The 18,649-nt window shown below is 39.6% G+C and overlaps 1 protein-coding gene across 1 annotated transcript in view; it reads left to right on the top strand.

Annotated features, from left to right (window-relative positions):
• The first annotated feature begins 891 nt into the window (after positions 1–891).
• LOC128747106 (transmembrane protein 132C-like) overlaps positions 892–18,649 on the top strand; it is a 145,854-nt gene continuing 128,096 nt past the window's right edge. The window contains exons 1-2 of the mRNA XM_053844689.1: positions 892–1,147; positions 2,076–2,240. Of these exons, the coding sequence (XP_053700664.1) occupies positions 2,198–2,240 (43 nt within the window). The 5' untranslated portion in view covers positions 892–1,147; positions 2,076–2,197. The remainder of the gene's footprint in view (positions 1,148–2,075; positions 2,241–18,649) is intronic.

Here is an 18,649-nt window from a genome sequence, read left to right as displayed (position 1 = left end):
TCTCAGCCTTCCTTCTGAAGAACAATTACAGTGGGTCAACTGCTTTGGAAACATACTGGTTTGCAGTTTTCTCATTTTAAAACTGAGAGAAAAGTGAAGGACTCCAGTCCAGCCAAGACCAGCTAAGACATGCAAGCCTGAGGAAGCAGAGGACTCGGGCTGGAGAGTGTTTGTGCTTGTGGTCGCGGTTGGCCGAACAGATTTCGTCGCTCCCTCTGCTATAAGACTACTGAAGGAAACGGGAATTCAAGGTTTGGCCCAGCAGAAGATGTGCAAGGAACATGCATCCATTTTTTTTTTTTTTTTTTTTTTGTTTACCACTGTTAATTTATGCTTGCCAATTGTCTCATATTTGGATGCTTTGGTTTGTTATCTTTATTCATGTACTATTATTATTTGATTTTACATTGACGAGCCAGAAGCTGAGAGCGCGCTCCTGTATTCACTGAGGTCCTGTAGGGGGCACTGTTGATTCTCATCATCGACCTCTGGCCCAACAGGTTGCAGGACTTCTCCGCCTCTCGTCACAGAATGATCCATCTTATTAGGAGAGTGCTGGAGTATAAAATCTACATGTCTCCTGTCATCCTGCTGTGTCTATTCAGATAATTAATTTCCACTTATTAATGTGGTTAAATCAATCGCAATATAATAATTATATGACCAGTTCATCCAGTTTATACACTGAAGTTAACAGAAAAAACATTACCTGACAATCAAACCATTTTTTTTTTTTTTTTTAAGACCGACGCAGCCGTTTCTTTTTCCAGTGGGTTCTGTTTGGCGTGAGGACGGGAGACGCACACCCACACTGCGAGAGGAGCCCAGACTCCACTGCCTGACGTGACGCCCTCAAACCCTCTCATTTGCAAGCGCTGTCCCGACCGTCCCCTCAGTTTGCGCGTCTGCAGTCACCGGTTCTGATTCCACAGATCCGGATCCGCTCGCAGAAGCAAGCCACGTAAAGTTGTGAGACTAATTCTCCTGATGTGGTGATTTTTACGCGTCGCCCGCCACGTTCATGCGGACTTGGCTGATCAACACGGAGTCTTTTTGAAGCGCAGTTTATCACCGAGGACTACAGTGTTGTCATTCAAACACGCTCTCCAGAAGATACAGTTTCGGAGCTGGCGTCGGAGCCCAAATGGTGAGAATGACTTGATCATTTCAGCACGTTTTCATTATGACAGAGTCGTTCTCAGGTGCGCGCAGAGTTGTCATCTCCGGACGCTCCGGCTCACATCACACATTCATTTCAGAAGAGGCTCATTTACCGCTTTGCTCAGGACCACTTTATGGATGAATTCAACGCTTTGCTGTGCGGATCTCTCTTAGTTCAAGGAACAAACTCGAGAAAAGGACGGAACTTCTTTTTCTGGCCGTGTTATTACATGACGTGTTATTATTTTTTAAACAACTGAAATTGCTCTTCATTTAAAAGCGCGTTTAAAGGCGGAAATAGTTGCGTTGACAATGTCGATTATTATGCAATAACACTCTGCATTTGAGTTGTAAATGCGCTCATATAGTTTTATAATCATGGATTTGTGTATGTTATTATGTACATAAATGCTGTGCAGGTTTGTAGTTCACTTAGTACAATTGAGTTGTTCCATGACTGTGCATTGTTTATATAAATGATTCATCAATATTCATTCATATATGATCACATCTGCAGCCATATATGCCCTTCTTGTTTATGAGCCGTTAAAAGATTAAAATAACCCGCAAAAATAACGATCCATATACTAGTGTACCAACGAGTGAGGTTCATGAGATGAACTCACTATTAGTCAAATATGGATGTGTGATTTGTTAGTTAATAACCAATTTAAATGCAGTTAAAAATTTGATGATTCACAGCACTGTACCATGAAACAAGTGTAGCACAGAAAATTAGGGCCTTATTTTCAGGGGGTTTGGTATTCTCATAAAAGGACAAATATTCTTTATTCTTAATTTTTTTTCTTCAAAATTTCTTTCCAAGTGTTTGATTCATTCTGAAAATAAAGTGTTGCATTGAAGAACTGTTGAAATTGACATCCTTTGATAGAACTTTGTCTTCATCACGCCAGGCGGTGCTCGACTGTTCATGGCACGGCAGAAGAGCCTGTGAGGACGCATCAAAAGTGAAGTTGTGAAGTTCCGTGTGAGATCGAACAACATCCCTTTAACAAAGATCCGTCCACAAGGAGACATGAAGCTCTGGGTGGGACTCTGCACTCTTCTTCTCTGTCCAGGTAGGAAGTCACAAATGAAAAAAACTGTCAACAGAATGATGCTAATGAAAGAACAACAGACTGACAGTCAAAACAATGAGACGCTCAGTAAGTGCATCAACCCTTTATTGAGTCATTTATAATACACCGAAGAACCTCTAATGAAATGCCAATTCTCTCCTCTCAGCTGAGAGGACATATATAATTTATGGGACACATAATTAGCTGTAAGCTGTTGTGGCAGAATACAAAATGACTTGTAATATTAACATGAATGATCTGTGACAGTTGCCTGGAGAGTGTGTGGGTTTGAGTGTTGTAAACAGCTCCGATGCTGGAGAGAAACCAGGATGGAGACCGGGGAGTTGGAGCAGCCGGGAATATTGATACTGTGTGGCTCGACGTTCTCCTAAAGCTGTGTATGATTCGGTATCTAGATTGTTGTATCCTCAAAAAGCCTTTTGTGTGTAGTAAAATATTGACCTGTTGGAAATACCTCACAGACACGAGAGCAAAAATATTTGTCTTTGGATGAACACTTGAAGGCGACAGAAGTACGTGACGGCATATTATGTCATGTATAGCTCATTATCTTGGGAGGTTTTCAGTATATTTTGAGAGTATTCTGCGATGACTGATCGGACAGCACGATCGGTTGGGCCTTGTGAGTCATGATTTTGAATCAATGGTGTTGAATGTTTTGGGTGAGGAAATTCTGACCATCAAATATAAACTGGGTTTATGAGTAAACCTCAGAGGAAATTTGAGGAGATTCATTGTACGATAGAATTCAGTGCTTGAATGCCTGCGCCATCTTGGTCCACACCTGATTTCAGAGTACATTTCTAGCGTTCAGGGATATAATCCTGTTGATGCAACAAATGGAACCAGCAGCCTTCTGTGAATTCAAAGAGGTCTCTTCACGAGGTTTCAGTCAGTGAGTGCATGCAATAATGCAGCGCACAAAAACAAGAAAAAATATTATTATTTATTCATTTATGTACTTATTTGTCATTTCATTTTTTAATTTGTTATTTCTTTGAATTAGTGATAATCCATAATCCAACAACATACCTTGATTTATAAGTATACCATCTAGTGAGTATTTTAGAAATTACCTGCGGTATTTCTTTCTTTGGTTTGGGAGCTAAAAACCCACCCTGAGTCTCGTGTGTCGGTTGTTGTTTGTTCTTGTAGACGTCCAGAATAATTTGCAGGTGATTTGCCGAGCAAGTCTTGCGACAAAAGGAAATGTTGAAATCTGGGAGTAATAATAATAATAATAATAATAATAATAATAATAATAATAATGATAACACGTGTACAGTCTTTTGAATTGTGTTTCTATGCAAAGTTGTGATTTATATTTTTCTGCTGCTCGTGGTCCAGATCAGATTAGTGGCATTTCAATTCGTTTCAAAGGGGAACATTGATTTGATGTACAAGTAATTAGATTTTCTAGCTCTGTCAAGGAACAAATTCGACTCGAAAGTAAAGGCACCGCTGTACGCTGCACTCTACTGCTGATGAAGGACAAATAGAGGTGCAAACCCCAGCCAGAAACTCACCATACAAATGCCAAGGAAGCCTATATGGTGCTTGTTGCAAGAAAGTGTGAATCAAAAAACAACGGCAGCACATCACTGCTGAGCACCGTTTCTAATAGTTTGTAAGTGAGACCCAGAACACTACTCGCACTTGCTATGAACTCATTTGAATGCGATTCTTCATGACACATCAATGTTCCATAATGGGTGTTTAATTCTATAGAGTAAATAAGTGTAGGGAGTTAAATGGAGGAAAACCACCACTTGGCGGAGCTCTGCGCTCTCTGAGTGCTCCTCTAGTTATGATCTTTTGACAGCATTCTCCACAGCATATCTTGCAACACAACCCTTGGTAGCTTGGTAACAAACTACCTGCCGCTTGCTTATCCAAAAGATGCCTCACTATTATTGACTAAAAATTCAAAAACCCACAAAGCTTACAGTATGATCCTGTGTTTTGTGAGCTTCCGCTGCCGACGCTAAGAATTCTCTGTTGAACTATTTAACATCTATTTAGCTTTCAGTTTCACATCAACAAAAAATGTTGTCTGTCATGTCTAAAACTCCACTTATGAAACCGATTGATCTTATCCCTCGGTATTGCGTTGGGAATGGGTTCTTCTCTCCATAATGCTTCTGAATGGTTCAACACCGCCGTGGTGGTAAAGGCCATTTTGTTCTCATTTTATCAGCACAGTTGTCAAGCGTCGCATCTTTTATTTTTTAACAAAGATCAAACAATCTCTCTGCTCAAACATATCTTTTAAAACTTCCTTCTCTAATGCAAAGAAAAGAGCTTTTTTTCACCAATAAACCGCTCCACTGCTTGACGAATCCACTTGACATTTGCAGAGGACACAGGAGCTGTAGCTTTGCTTGTCAGCAAGAGTCTGCTTTTGATGGGCCGGAAAAAGGACATTTTCATTTGTTTCAATAAAAAATGAGTTTTGTCCTATTGCGACCCCAAATACAATTTTACATAATTAATCACGTTCTGTCCAAAGATACGATCTTAGCAACATGACTCTTCATTGACTTCACAATTAACAGTTACCTACTAGATTTTAAATTTCTGATCTGCCAATGTTTGACTAAGCGACTGAAGAGAGTGCTTTTCCTAAAGATAAAAACCCTCATAATTCGTTTGACGGAGCGATGCTGGCTGCCAGATTTTGTTATCTTTGGTCACAGCACGACTGCATCCAGTTTTTATGCCTCGGCAGGAAAATGATCAGTGGTGAAGAAACTGTACATATATTGCCTTTCAGCATATGTCTAATCTTCTTTTATACATAGACTTCTTTGATTCCATTTCAGTGTTGACATGAAACCATTACTTACCTCTGTGATCAGTAGTCATTTGAAGCATACATTGACAAAGCTGCCCTAAATATTTCACTGTGTTTGATAGTGAGTGGCTAGAAGGAGCGGTGAGGACCCGGAGAAAACCCACGCAGGCACAGGGAGAACATGCAGAAAGGTCCAGAACTGGAATGAACCTTGAACCTTTTTGCTGAGAGGCGGCAGTGCTAACCGTTGCTACACTGTGCCACCCGCAAAAAGATACATGAAAACATAATTATATTTATAAAATAATATTTCAAAAATATGAACAGTTCTTAAGCCTTAGTTATAACCTTCGTAATTTCAATAGCTGGTTCATTAGTTTCAAAGGGGCTGTTGCCCTTGTAGCTGGAGCCAGTCTTCTGGACGGAGACTTCTTCTGTGGTTCCTCCATCACCAGCTGGATCTCCTCGACAGCACTTCCCCCTTCCTGTCCTATTCTCAAGTCATGGCTATACCTGATCCCTGCTGACTAGATGGATGCTGAGAGTTGTAGGTAATATTGAAGGATGTAGATTCCTGGTTATGGAATCTTAGATCAAGCTTGAGTCTCTGACCCTCTGACTCTCTGAGTAGGGTGTGTTTTGTGGGTTAGAGTTCTGAGGGATCGAGAAGAAGCAGAGAGAAGAACGGTTCTGATAATCCATGCCCTTTTTTTAGTGTCTTCTTTTCTGAGACAGGTGTCTCTCAATGAAGTCCAAATGGATTAGTAAACTTGTGTGTAGCTTATTAGATACACAAGTTGTATAGATACTGATCACGACAACATATGAATGAGTCATCTTTTTGACCCTGTTTTTACACTTCTTTGACTTTTTTTTATCACTTCTGAAGGTTTGTGAATGTGGAAGTCACAGTCAGTCATGCTCCTCATTGCTTGCTTCCTTTGGTAATGCTCTGGGGAGTTGTAGATTGCAACACCACCTTCTTGGAACTTTTCACCTTCGCAGGGAAGAGAACGGATGCCTCTGCATTCATTTCCAGAAACGCCTTTGCTCTTTGCTCAACTCATTGCCACTGGCTTTTTCGTGAATCTGTAGTCCTGGTCTGATCGTTGATGGCGAGGTTTCTGGCCAGGAAAGCTGCCTTGTGAACCCTGAATTTCATCACATCCCTCTGGAATTTTACGAAGATCAGAGGCAGGCAATTGTTCATATTGTTCATGATTAGATCCTCTGTTAAGAGCCTGAGGTCATCGGCTTCCTTGTCTTCTTGTTCTTGGTTGTTCTTGGCGATTCTCTCTTCATAGCTGTCCAATAAAATCCTTGAGGCTGTGTTTTTATCAACAAACTCACTCAATACCTTATAGATCTTCAGCTTTATCTTTCAATGAGATCTACACTGAATGTTTTTGATTGAGCTCTGCCTTTATTTCAACCATTTCCTCCCTTTGTCTCTTCTCTGAATTCTTCAGCGTCTTTGTTTCCTCTTTTTGAGTTCTTATAACCACATTATTTGAATCACTTTTAAACACTTTTGCCAGTCAGTCCTCTGTAAGTCTGGTAGCCTTTTGCTACTAGCTATTCTGATTATTCTGGATTTTTTTGGGTAAGACGTGAAGACCAAGCCACTTGAAGTGGAACAGGTGGAACAGAGAGGTGGGGAGTTTTTGTGCGACTGGTGGCTCTGGAGTGGAGCCATCAGATAAGTGCTTGAGATAGTATCTCCAGTCCAGCCCAGGACTGTGTGGTGATCCCTGAGATCACGGCTTGTCAACCATGCGTGGGCCACAACACCTCTCCGGTCAGCGGAAGCTTTTCAACTTGAGCCCCAGTTTTAGTTCCTAAATACATCAATATCTTACTCTAGTAGGTGCTGATGAAATATATATATATTTTTATATCTACAGTAATTAGGTTGCTGTTTTTTTTGGAGCCTTGCTAGTTCAAGTTCATCCCTGGGCCGAACCTTTTTTTTTTTCGTGTTACAACACCGAAAATGGCCCGAGACTTGGCCAATGTTGGCATCGAAACAATATAGCTAAAACCGGATGTTGTGAAGAAACAAGCAAAATTGCAGCCAGTGCGCGATTGTCTGGATACTGGTATTTCTGCAAAAGATAGAGAAAGAGCGGTATGTATTAAGCGTTTATCTATGTTGCACTTATTACATCCTGGAAATCCTGTATGAGCAAATGCAGGTAGTGGCTTGCATTTATGTGAATCCAGGAAGAAATTGTTGTGACTGCGGTTCAGATTGAAAATAAAATATCAATCTTTGTGCACTGAAGAACATGTTTCAGAACCGATATACGTTATACGATATACAACATGCTTGAGCTCGGTTCAGAAACGTCATTGATGCCGGACTTTATGGTCTTCTGGGGTCAAATATTAGTATATTATATTGTCATGAAAAAAAAAAGTTGGGATATATATATGTGAACAATTATTTCTGCATCCATAATGACCAATTTGACTTCTTTACTTCACTAGCTTGACCACAACTAAATATCACCTAGATGAAATATACCTGGAAAGATGGATAGCCATTTTCACTTGGTGAAAAATGTCACTCTCTCAAATCTTAGATTGGTGCAACATTTCTGGGTCTGGTGGGCTTATTAAGGAGGAAACAGATTCCGGCTGTCAGTCAGTTGTAGCTTGTTCAGAGTCTCAGTGGATATTAAAACTCTCCGGGCACCTGATTTCTACAAGAGATTCGAGGTTCCTCCAGGAGACACTCACACTGACAGGCCAATATTGTCGAGAGACTACCTTCACACATTCCAACTGTCAGACGGGTCATCGGGGCATTTGGATATACTCCATAAAACCTGCTCCGCCATTGGCTGCTCCAGACAATTTTAGAGGATGACAGTTTGAAGAGCCATCTGTGTCTTGCTGAGAGAGTTTGGAGAGCGAACATTTGATGTTAAAGTGTGTCATTAAAGAAAGATGAAGGTAAGTGGAGTAAAAAAGTGAACTTGTACGAAAGAAATGCGCTCAGATTGTACCATAACATTTAGCTTATACAGTTAACTTGCTCACATTCAATTCTTTTAAGATGATACATTTCTGCAGAACACATTTGAGAACATGCCTGTGAAATATCACAAGCACACAGAGTTAACAGTCGTGGGGAATGTGAATATTATCAAATTCTCCTGACCTCCACTGACATACAACCACCCCGCTCTGCCAGAAACACCTCTGATTAAACTGCATTTGCAGTTTGTGGTGTGTTCGTAATGCTATTTTTTCCGTTTCCCTAGACTGAAATATTTTCCATTTATTAATTCATAGCCGAGAACTGAGGGGTGGAGAGCTACACTTATGTGCTGATTGTGCAGTTTATCCTGCTGCAGACAGACCAACTGCTCCACCGAAGTCAACATGCCCAAGGCATAAAATAGCCAATATTTCTGAGTGAATTGTAGGAATTGTGGAATGTAAATTCCATTGAACAAAACCCCCCCTTTCAGCTTTAAACTCAATAAACATTTCCTCTTAAATTTGCAAAAACTTTTGAATCTCAGCCTCAGAATCAAAGGCTGAAGTGTTCACATCTGAAACCAACCAATGTTGTTGACCAAGCTGCTTTTGTGACGGTTTCCAACGAACCCCTGTTGTGCAGCACAAGTTGAACAGGTGTTTCAAGCTGAATGCATTTATGTGTGGGTCCGTCTGTCTTAAATGCCGCCGCTTTCGTAACGAAAACATGCTGAGACCCTCATTTCCTCAACTTGTCACACTCAATTTTGCACTGGCGTTTTTGAATTCCCATCTCCACCAGAGCATCAAGCATTACCATAATTGTTTACCCATGTGTTAATGCAAGACAAACAAAGATTATTCTCACTTATCTCACATTTCCCAGCTCCGACAAGATTATATTTTCTTCAAATTAACAATTTAGGTGTTAATTGTATTGGGAGGCTCTGCTGAAACTCTTAAATATTCATTGGTTGAAGCGGCGCACATGCACCTGAATACTTGTTATGAACTATTTGACGTTTTTGATATCCACATGACTACAGAAATAAGCTGAGTGGCACAAGTCTTGTTCTTCGGCAGAACTTTTCAATGAAACTTATGTCATTCAAATGTTGACATTTATTTTTCCTTATTCAAATCAATATATACATATTTTTTTTTAAGTGAGACAACACATTATCTTTACTAAGTTAAGGATATGAGCTACTAATAAGTTGATCATTTTACATTTCATGATTGCAGTCGTCCTGATAAGGACAGATGAACTTTTGTTTTTTGGCCATTGTATTTATGAGCGTGTCAAGGAATTTTCTGTTTCATACAGCTGGTTATCAATCTTTCAGTGTTCTTAGATTGTACAATGTATCAGTTTCAATAGATTTTAATGCATATTTATAGCAATTCTTTCAAATCACTGACAGCAGTACCTTAAAAATATAAGTTCCATTATATAACACAGTTTATAAAGTGTGGATTTAAAGATTGTGCAAGGTGTTTTTTAAATAAAATTGAAATAAAACCTGGTTAATGTGCCTTAATGAAGTAATCTTAAAGTTTAGTCAGACTCCCCGATGTGAAGGCAAATGTTATTCACCAGCTTCGTGTCCTGTGCTTCCTTGAAAACAGTTTCACATAACTGCCTTGAACACTCACTGACACCAACTGCGACGACACTCAAGTGCCAAACAAAACAACAGTGATGATTAACTTTTATGTTCCGTCCGACGTAACTTAGTGTTGCATTTTAAAGTGATGAATGGATCCTGGCTCTCCTGCATTGGAGAGATATTGTGCACCTGAACCCACAGAGACAAGTTACGCCACACCAGAGAGCAGTATGTCATAATATTTGGGTCATATAACTCTGACACCAGAGCGGTAGGGTGAACTCAAGTACAGGTTACAAAATGAGTGCACAAAACAAAGTTCGAGAATTGAAAATTGTTGTGAGCAATCGGGGGAGACGGCAGCAAGCGCTGCTCAGAACAAAATGGGAAAGTTAAAAGCTTAAAGTACATCTCAGCAAAAACTTTGGATCAGTGTTTTGGATATGTTTTATAGGTCATGCATTCATTGTCTTGTGATGGTCTTACAGTTCTTGATTCACCTAAATCCTCAACTCTGACGTCGTCTTCTTGCGACAAATTTAGCAACAATAGCAGGGTTTTCCTAAGCTAAATGGTGTGAGCTCGAGTTATATGGTACCTGCACAAAACAGCCTTTCATTGAAACATTTTTGCACTTTTAGAAATATTGAATCAATTGATTTAATCTTCTATATAAACTAGGGATGCTCCGATCGATCGGTCACTGATCGTGATAACTGTCTGTCACTGCCGATCACAACAACCGATCACGTGTGACAGCCGGGCGCTCTGATGAGTCCCCTGTCCGCTCCTCCCTACTCACTGCTCACTAAGCAGCAGCATGTCTGCCGTGAAGGTTCTTTCAGTCTGTCATTTAAAGTTTGCATCCTGCAGCACATGCACGGGAAAATGCTGTGCAGGGAAGAATGTTAAAATTAAACACGCCATTTAAAGTGTCAGTACTTGACTGAGCATGGAGAGTTTTCTGGGCTCATGAAAGTGAGACCGCTGGTTCCTTAGCAGCAGGCTGTTAGCGCATCTGATGCTTAGCAACACCCGCAGGTCCGAGCGTGATATTCGGAACGCAAAGCAAATTTCCTGAGAAATAATCATTCAGTTCACCGAGCTTAATGATCAGCCTTTTTCATGAGTCAACGGAAAAGTCACAGTTTTGGAGTCAGGTGCAGCCTTCCTTAGCCACCTGAATCTGAAACAGTTGAAAAAGTTGAAAAGTCAAAGATTGAAATCTTTCATAAATGCAGTGCTCTCTGTCTCACAGCCAGTATGTAAATATTTCACAAACATAGCAAAGTCTCAAAAGATTCACTAAACTGCGACGTCTCACATCGAATTAAATGTTTTTCAGTTGTTCTTTTGACACCATAGTTGCTGCATTCTGCAGGTTTTCTTGACTATTTGCCTCCTTGAAGAGGTATATAAAACATGTCTGAATTAAAATGATTCAGTGGTTCATTTTTTCACATCATGTACACAGAAGGCCTCATCATTTCAATAACAAATTCATTGTCATTCCCTGTGACCGGTGGTGATCGGCAGCAAATATCCAGAGCGGAGCATCCCCAATATAAACTGATGATAATGAAGTACTGTAGTATGGAATAACAATGGGCACATGGGATTTCAGAATGAAATACCAAAATGAAAACATTTTTCATGTCACAGCGAAGAACCCTCGGCTTGTTCTCTGTAATTACAGCATGTGATAATTACAGTCTACCTTTGACCTCTTTAATCACAGCTGTTGAAGAATCTGAACGTAGAGTGATCCCAGAATCCTCCCGGCGAGTGGACTCGTCCCGCTGCCCTTTGCGAAAACCTGCACTCCTGATGGATGATGTGTGCCGTAATAAATGCAGGAGAATGCAGCACCTGCTGCAGAGCCATGATTAGTTATAGTCTTGGGAGCTCGTCAGCGGTGATGACTCCCTGTGGTTTTCTTTGCTCTGTGGGAGTATTTAAGCTTGCCAGAGTTTTGTTTCATGCCTCCATGCCTTCCCTCCCCATTACTGTGCTGAAGATGTATCAGCTCCGTTGTTTTATTCTAAGAGAGAAATGGTTTCATCCTGGAATTTTTTTGTTTTGACGCAGCACAGAAGCAGTGTGATGGATGATGTTTCTCTCATCCTACTGTATATGTGGCTGGGATTTAGGGTGAAACCACCTTCAAGGTGTTTCAGAGGTCAGTGTGTTACTGAAAACAAATGAAAGATGACATCTGACTGTTTGACGGAAGAAAAATTCGGACGAAAATGGGTGAATTGCACATTGCCAGTGGGCTTTGACTTCTATTTAATTTTTGCATTCAATTTGTGGAAGTATTTCTATCACAGTTTTGGAGTAAATAGATATCGAAAACTGTTCTCCATTGCAGAGTAAATACTAGTGAAGTGCTGGCTCGTAAGCTGCAATATATATGTACCAAGTAAAACACCAATAAAAGTAATGAGTTTGACCTCTATTCCAAATTGTTCTTGTTCTTGGACAAGCCAAGGTTAAATGGAATACTGTATGTCTGCTGATACCTTCAATCATGAGCACAAATTAAATTATTCCCTGCAAAATTATTACTGATTGTTCTTCGGTAAATTTGAATTTATTTTCTTGGAGATATAGATCTATCCTTAGTTGCATTTTTGATATTCGTGTGGTGATAGGTGCCAGTTGCATGGAGAATTCATTGTGATGTAAATTCAAGTTTAAGATTTATTTGTTCATCCGCAGCGATAACATTACTGATCATGTAAGAAATTGGTGTCATGATTCGCTTTTATTTTGCACCACTTCCTCTTTTCGCCTCCTTCTCCTTCTCTGATTTGTTGGAGCTTCACCTTGGATTTGGCACACAGCTGGAACTGATCTCCACATCATCTTCCCACCCCTTCTGAAGCACCTTGGTTCCAGCACTGAGTGCCAGATCGAATCAACTCGTATCTAGGTAATTGGCTTCCGCATATACTTCTTTTTGTCCGCTCGCTCTCTGTGTTTTCTGATCTCTTGGTTTATTCTCCCTGGTGCCTGAGTTAGTGTTTGTCCTATTCCTTGTTTGCTTCCGATCTGCGCGTGTTTCTTGTTTGCTCTGATTTTAGTTATCTCGTGTGCTCTTGTTTTATCCCTGATCATCGTGTCTTGTACTTTCAGATTCCTCATTCGGTTCGCTGACACTTTTGGTTGGACTTATTTCCGTTTGTGCTCATCTCCCGGTTTGGTGACGCCTTCAGTTTTTGGACTTTCATCTTGCTTTGTTCTCCCGGTTCGGTGACGCCTTCTGTTTGCATTTTTAGATCTCTTGTTTTGATTATTGTAAACTCTTTGTTAAGATTAAATATGTTTTTTTTTTTGCTACTCTGTGAGTCTTATTCATTAAGGCATTTGGGTCCCACTCCGCGAATCATAATAACTGGCCTAAAAAAAGAAAAAAAACTCATGATGATAAAATAAATCTGCGTATATTTGTCGTTTGATCGGCCGATTATAATGACATCATAAATGCCCATATCGGCACTGATGAATCAGCTGGCTGATCGAACATTAAACACTTTCCATCCCTGCTTACACTTAAAGGTGCTACTGAAAGCAACTACAGTTCAAATGGAAGCATAAACATACTTTCATTTATTAATTCTGTTTAGGCAAAGCTAGGATTCAGAGTGTGGCAACAACCACTTTTCGATGTCACAGCGTTCAATGTGTTTTATCCTTGTATAAAACTGACAATAAAGTATAATACATTCAATAGTATTGCAAATTGGAAATGCAGTCTACATTGAGAGTGAAACAAGAATTGCTTGAATATCAAATTATGTCCGTCTGCCTATCAGTAAACAGTGTTTTTTTTGTTCAGTTAGACATTCATGAGAGAGGTAAGGTTGGATTCTTACAAGCGTGAGCCAAAGCTGCATGACCCAGATAAACAGATCTTTCTAGGCGTGTTGACACCAGGCAATTTTTAATTGATTTTAAGCACTTTCCCTCCCTGCTGGAGCATCCTTTACACTCTTCATACCTGACACATTTTAGGGGGATGCTGAAAGCAACTCAAGTTCAAATGGAAGCATAAACACACTTTCAGCGGCTGTGCCTATTTATTAATTCTGTTTAGGTAAATCCAAAGCTCGGATTCAAATTTGGAAGCAGCAATAGCTGCGTATGAATGTTACCGTCTGCAAAGTCATTGGAAAAATTTCAGTTCAAATTATTTCCTACTGAAGAAAGGAAAACAGTCAAAGTGAAAGTAAATGCAATAGTCATACTTGCATATGCATATGACTCAGTCATGTGAGATTTTGCGACTTAAAACATTATACTGCCAATAGTGACATAATGAGCCTAACGCAGGCGCTCTGAGGTGTCTTAAGAGTGAATGTCCCAATAATCAGCTTAGTAATGTGAGTTAAAATGTATTGAAATGTGTGTAGTGTGTAGACTCAACCACTGTGATTTGAACTGTGAGGTGGAGTTGTGTGGTTTTTGAAGACGGTCCTGTATCAGTGGTGAGTGACGTGTGGTGCGATACATGACAAGGGAGGTACTGATGTCGTCACAGTCAGATTTACTAACCTGCATGAAACAAATTTTCTTTAATCCTTTACCCTTGTGTTGTGGTTGCTGATGTTTAGTCTTTGCTGTTGGACAACGCAAATGTTTTTAGCACGACCTGGCTCTGAACGTGAGCAGTGGACGGCTCCCGGTGGAAGGCTTCTAATCAAAATTATCAGGTTACAAAATGTCATCTAATTTCATACAGCACATTGTCACAGGTTGAAGGCAGGCCAGCCTTTTCCTTTAGTGTATTACCGGGTCGACTGTCCCATAGTGCTTCCATATAAATTGAAAGTCCAGCATAGAAAACTTAAATGATTGCTCTGCACAAGAAAAACACCGTACACGTCAGCCAAACTCTGGACCTTTATTTCACATTGCAAAAAATGATGTAAATATTTTAATATGGACAAAAAGGGGGACACCAAATGTGTCACACTGCCTACTTCTGTTGGCAGTTGCGAGAAGAATCTTGCCCCCGACAATGAGGCAAGAGAAGAGCGTGCTTCCCGCGGTGTACTTCCAGCACGTCTCTTCTCAGCATTTGAAAGGTGAATGTGAAAAATAGTAAATAAAAAAATGCTGATGTTAAATGGAAAATTACTTTGTAGAACAAATCAGTGGTTCAAGTTTATTTATTTATGTTTTATTTTACATTGCCTCCACTGACTACAGGTCAATGTCGGTGGTAGGTTTGATTCATTGTGCTAGTGCGTGAAATTATTGTGACACGCCGCCGACATTTTTTTTTTTCCTCTGACACAATCTCTTTAAGACTAAGAATATCCTTGTGTGTGGACATAAGAACACATTTGAGCCAAATTTAAATCAATAAAATGAAATCTCATCACGGTGATAACGCTCCTATAGACTAAGCTAGCAAGTTTACTTTTCAGTTTTACATTCACATTATATCATGGTGGAGTTAAGCTTGACAGACGCTGTCTAACTTCCTAAAAGAGCAAATAAGATCGAACTCAGTGGTAACTTGCCAGCTGGAGACCTGTAAGGTTTCAGTGATGTTATCTTTATAATTGCCAGAACATGGACGTCTTTCGGGGCAGGATGTAAAACTACAGAGTTCAGTATTGTTATCGGAGACACCATACTTATTCTTTGTACAAGCTTTTTATAGATAATAAATGGATAGAAAGTTCATTCATTTTTTTAAGTAATTGTTTTATGTCAAAAATATACAAACTTTACAGACCTGGATGAAAGTGGGGGCTGAAAAATGCATGTAAGAAGCACGAAAACAATGAACTGCACACAGGCCATTTTTCTTGCTTGGACGATTCCGTGGCTACAGACAATGCTGCGCCTCATCTATCTGAGCTAATGAGATGTATACAGTGTCACTGCTCCTGCAAATGTGAACCATTATTACTTGGCAGTTGATTACAGGAGGGATCTGGAGCTGCTCAGCCCATAAAAATATCGAGTAAAACTTGAGACTTTGGAGACAGACTGAAGACGGCATGACATATGAGTGAATTTACTCCCTAAATACATCCACAGTTACAGGATACAGTCAATTACTTTCCCAGAAAAGTGAAAATTCAGTGTGCAAATAGAAATATGCAATTATTTTCTTTGCCTGGAATTGTGACTTCCACAATCTGCCTCCAATTCAAATGGGAATAACTGATGTGGAATCAAAGTGACACCCATTGCATTGCGATTCCTTCACACTACCATATAGATCTGCGCAGATGAACATCTCAAACACAAAGGTGACACGCAACATCACAAAAACGATAGAGGCACCTTCCAACTGAGCGCTGTTCATACAGACACACGCGATGGCTCTCTACTTTTTCCCAAGGCTAGCAACTTCACAGCCGCCCAACTGGGATAGGATCTCACTCAGTGGGAAGTCGAGAGACAATTAGCATAGCTAACAGATCACTCAGCCATAGCCAGCGAATCAAAAGGAAATTAAAATGAAGCCTATGGGTGGCGATGAAAAAAAAAAAAATGTGTGAGCAGAACTGACGTCGATTCCTGGATGAAAGACTGACAAAGATGACATACTACGATGGGGAATGAGCAGTACAGTATGATGATCGTATTCCCAAGTTGAAGTGGCAGAGCGCTGGAAGGCTTGTAAAAGTTTCGAACAGGAGAAATGTAGATGAAGCACATATAAAAAGTTGGTTTCACGGGAAAAAAAAATAAGCAGAAGACAGATCCAACCTATGTGTACCACGTCGTACAAGTATCATATGCTGCATTATATTTAGTAATCAATACTCATTGGTTTTTGTACATTGACTAGCTGACCAAAAACTTGGGTTGAAGCGTGTTTGTTTTATTTTAAAAGACAATAATTTTTTTATGTATTTTGTATGTGTTTATAAATTATATAATGTGCCTATTCCCTATGAGTCTTAGAGAGAGTTACATTTTTGGTCCATTTCAGGAATGTCATCATTTCCTTTGGATATTGCCAAAACCTGCTACTAAAAATGTACCCTTTTCTTTCTATCATCCCGGTTTTTGACTTTTTTTTTTGCTTTCACCTTCTTTTGACTCACTTATTCTCTTCTGCCTGACCTTCACATTTTGTTTCTCTTAGCTAGGATTTCCGCTTCACGTAAATCAAAATACTAACAAAGACACATTTTTAGTCACGCCTAAAACAAAATAAAGAACTCTATAAATCAAGTAACGTCACCCACCATTGAAGGAATCTGTCCCCTGCTGTGGATTGGACAATTTCAAAAATGTCCTACGTGATTGTCTGGGATATATGAAAGGGTGCCTTTCGCCAGTTCTGTGATTATACCGGTTGGACAAATTGCCTGTCTTCCCCAGGCAGAGGAAGAGTGCACGTACGGGACTGCACTAAAATTTACTGGCCATGCTATCTGTTCAGATCAGGTGAGGAAGCTATTTTCTCTGTGACTGTTGGTTTAGCCGGAGAGAAATATTGGAAGCACTAGAAATAGTCCCTATGGGTGGCCCTGTCTGCGCCAGTATGGCACACAGCTTCTCACAGTCCATTTTTTTTTCTTGTCTGTCTCCATTTATCTGTTTTCCCAGCTCATGGTTTATCTATCAGACTCTGGTAAAGAGCCAAGCCTCATTGATTTATTTACCCAAGGATGTTAGACGACAAAATAACCAGATGGAAAGTTCTGCACAACCACCACCAGGGCTACAGAAGGTCCACATGGACAGATGAATTTAAATTTCAAACTTGAAATATATATATATATATATATATATATATATATATATATATATATATATATATATATATATATATATATATATATATATATTTCGTCCCTACACCTACTTGCCTCATATTTGAGGATGAAAACTTCAAAATAGGTGGGTCATTATATTTGATATTTATATGATAAATGATGATGATAAATTTCAAACTTGAAATATATATATATATATATATATATATATATATATATATATATTTTTTTTTTTTTTTTTTTTTTTTTTTTCTGTCCCTACACCTACTTGCCTCATATTTGAGGATGAAAACTTCAGAATAGGTGGGTCATTATATTTTATTGGTTGAAGTCCTAGACATTTGCTTTAGATGGTTATCTTTAGATGGTTTATGGCGAGAGGGAAAGCATGATGGCAATGAGAGGTCCCCACAAAACACATGTGTGGGTGTGTGTTTCCCAATCATATTGTTTTCATTCCTTCATCTTTTCGCTCGCAATAATAATGAAAAATTCCTCCTTAATTATGCATATGACTGTCTGAGGGTGACGTTTCATGGCAGCAAATTTCTATACAGAATGATTTTCAGTTTGCGAGTGTACAGTTCACTTGCTTATGTCACATACCAGCCCAGAGAGCCAGACACATATATCGATCGATTTGTGACCCTGGGGGCATAATTCAGTTCAAACTTGTGAAAACTCTTAAAAAATAAATAAACAACACAGGTCAATTTCTAGTTAACACTAAATTTGCTGATGGCCATCTGGTAGACCTTATTAGGTCAGAAAATTGCAATCTGCGCAGTGGTGGAGCAGATGTCACGGCCAAATAAGAAAAATCTGCTTCACAGCATCAGGAGTTGGCGTTGTGCACCTGAGTGTGCGTACATGTCTGTGGGTGTTTTTCACTCTTGCATACTTTTTTTGCAAATATAATAAGATTTGGAATTGCTCAATGCATGTTATATCAATTTGGTTTTTGTTTCACTCTCAGCCTCAAGCAAAAATCCCATCAGCCATCCTCCCCCTCACATTTTTTTAAATTCTGCTCTGACATCTCCAGATACCTTCCACCCGTTTAATACCGTTTCCTTTTTCATTTACCTCAGATGAAACACAATAGAGAATCTTCCATGTTGCCACAATGACAATACGTATTTACGTATACTGAATGGATGTAGTTTTGGAAACATCAATGCAGGAGTCGCATAAAAGATACAGATTAAAAACAAAAGGACAACAGTTTCCTCAGATCTGGAG

This window comes from Synchiropus splendidus, chromosome 1 (assembly GCF_027744825.2).
Source record: "Synchiropus splendidus isolate RoL2022-P1 chromosome 1, RoL_Sspl_1.0, whole genome shotgun sequence".
Classification (NCBI taxonomy): domain Eukaryota; kingdom Metazoa; phylum Chordata; class Actinopteri; order Syngnathiformes; family Callionymidae; genus Synchiropus; species Synchiropus splendidus.
The sequence above is the reverse complement of the archived record's forward strand: the minus strand, read 5'-3'. Positions and strand labels throughout refer to the sequence as shown.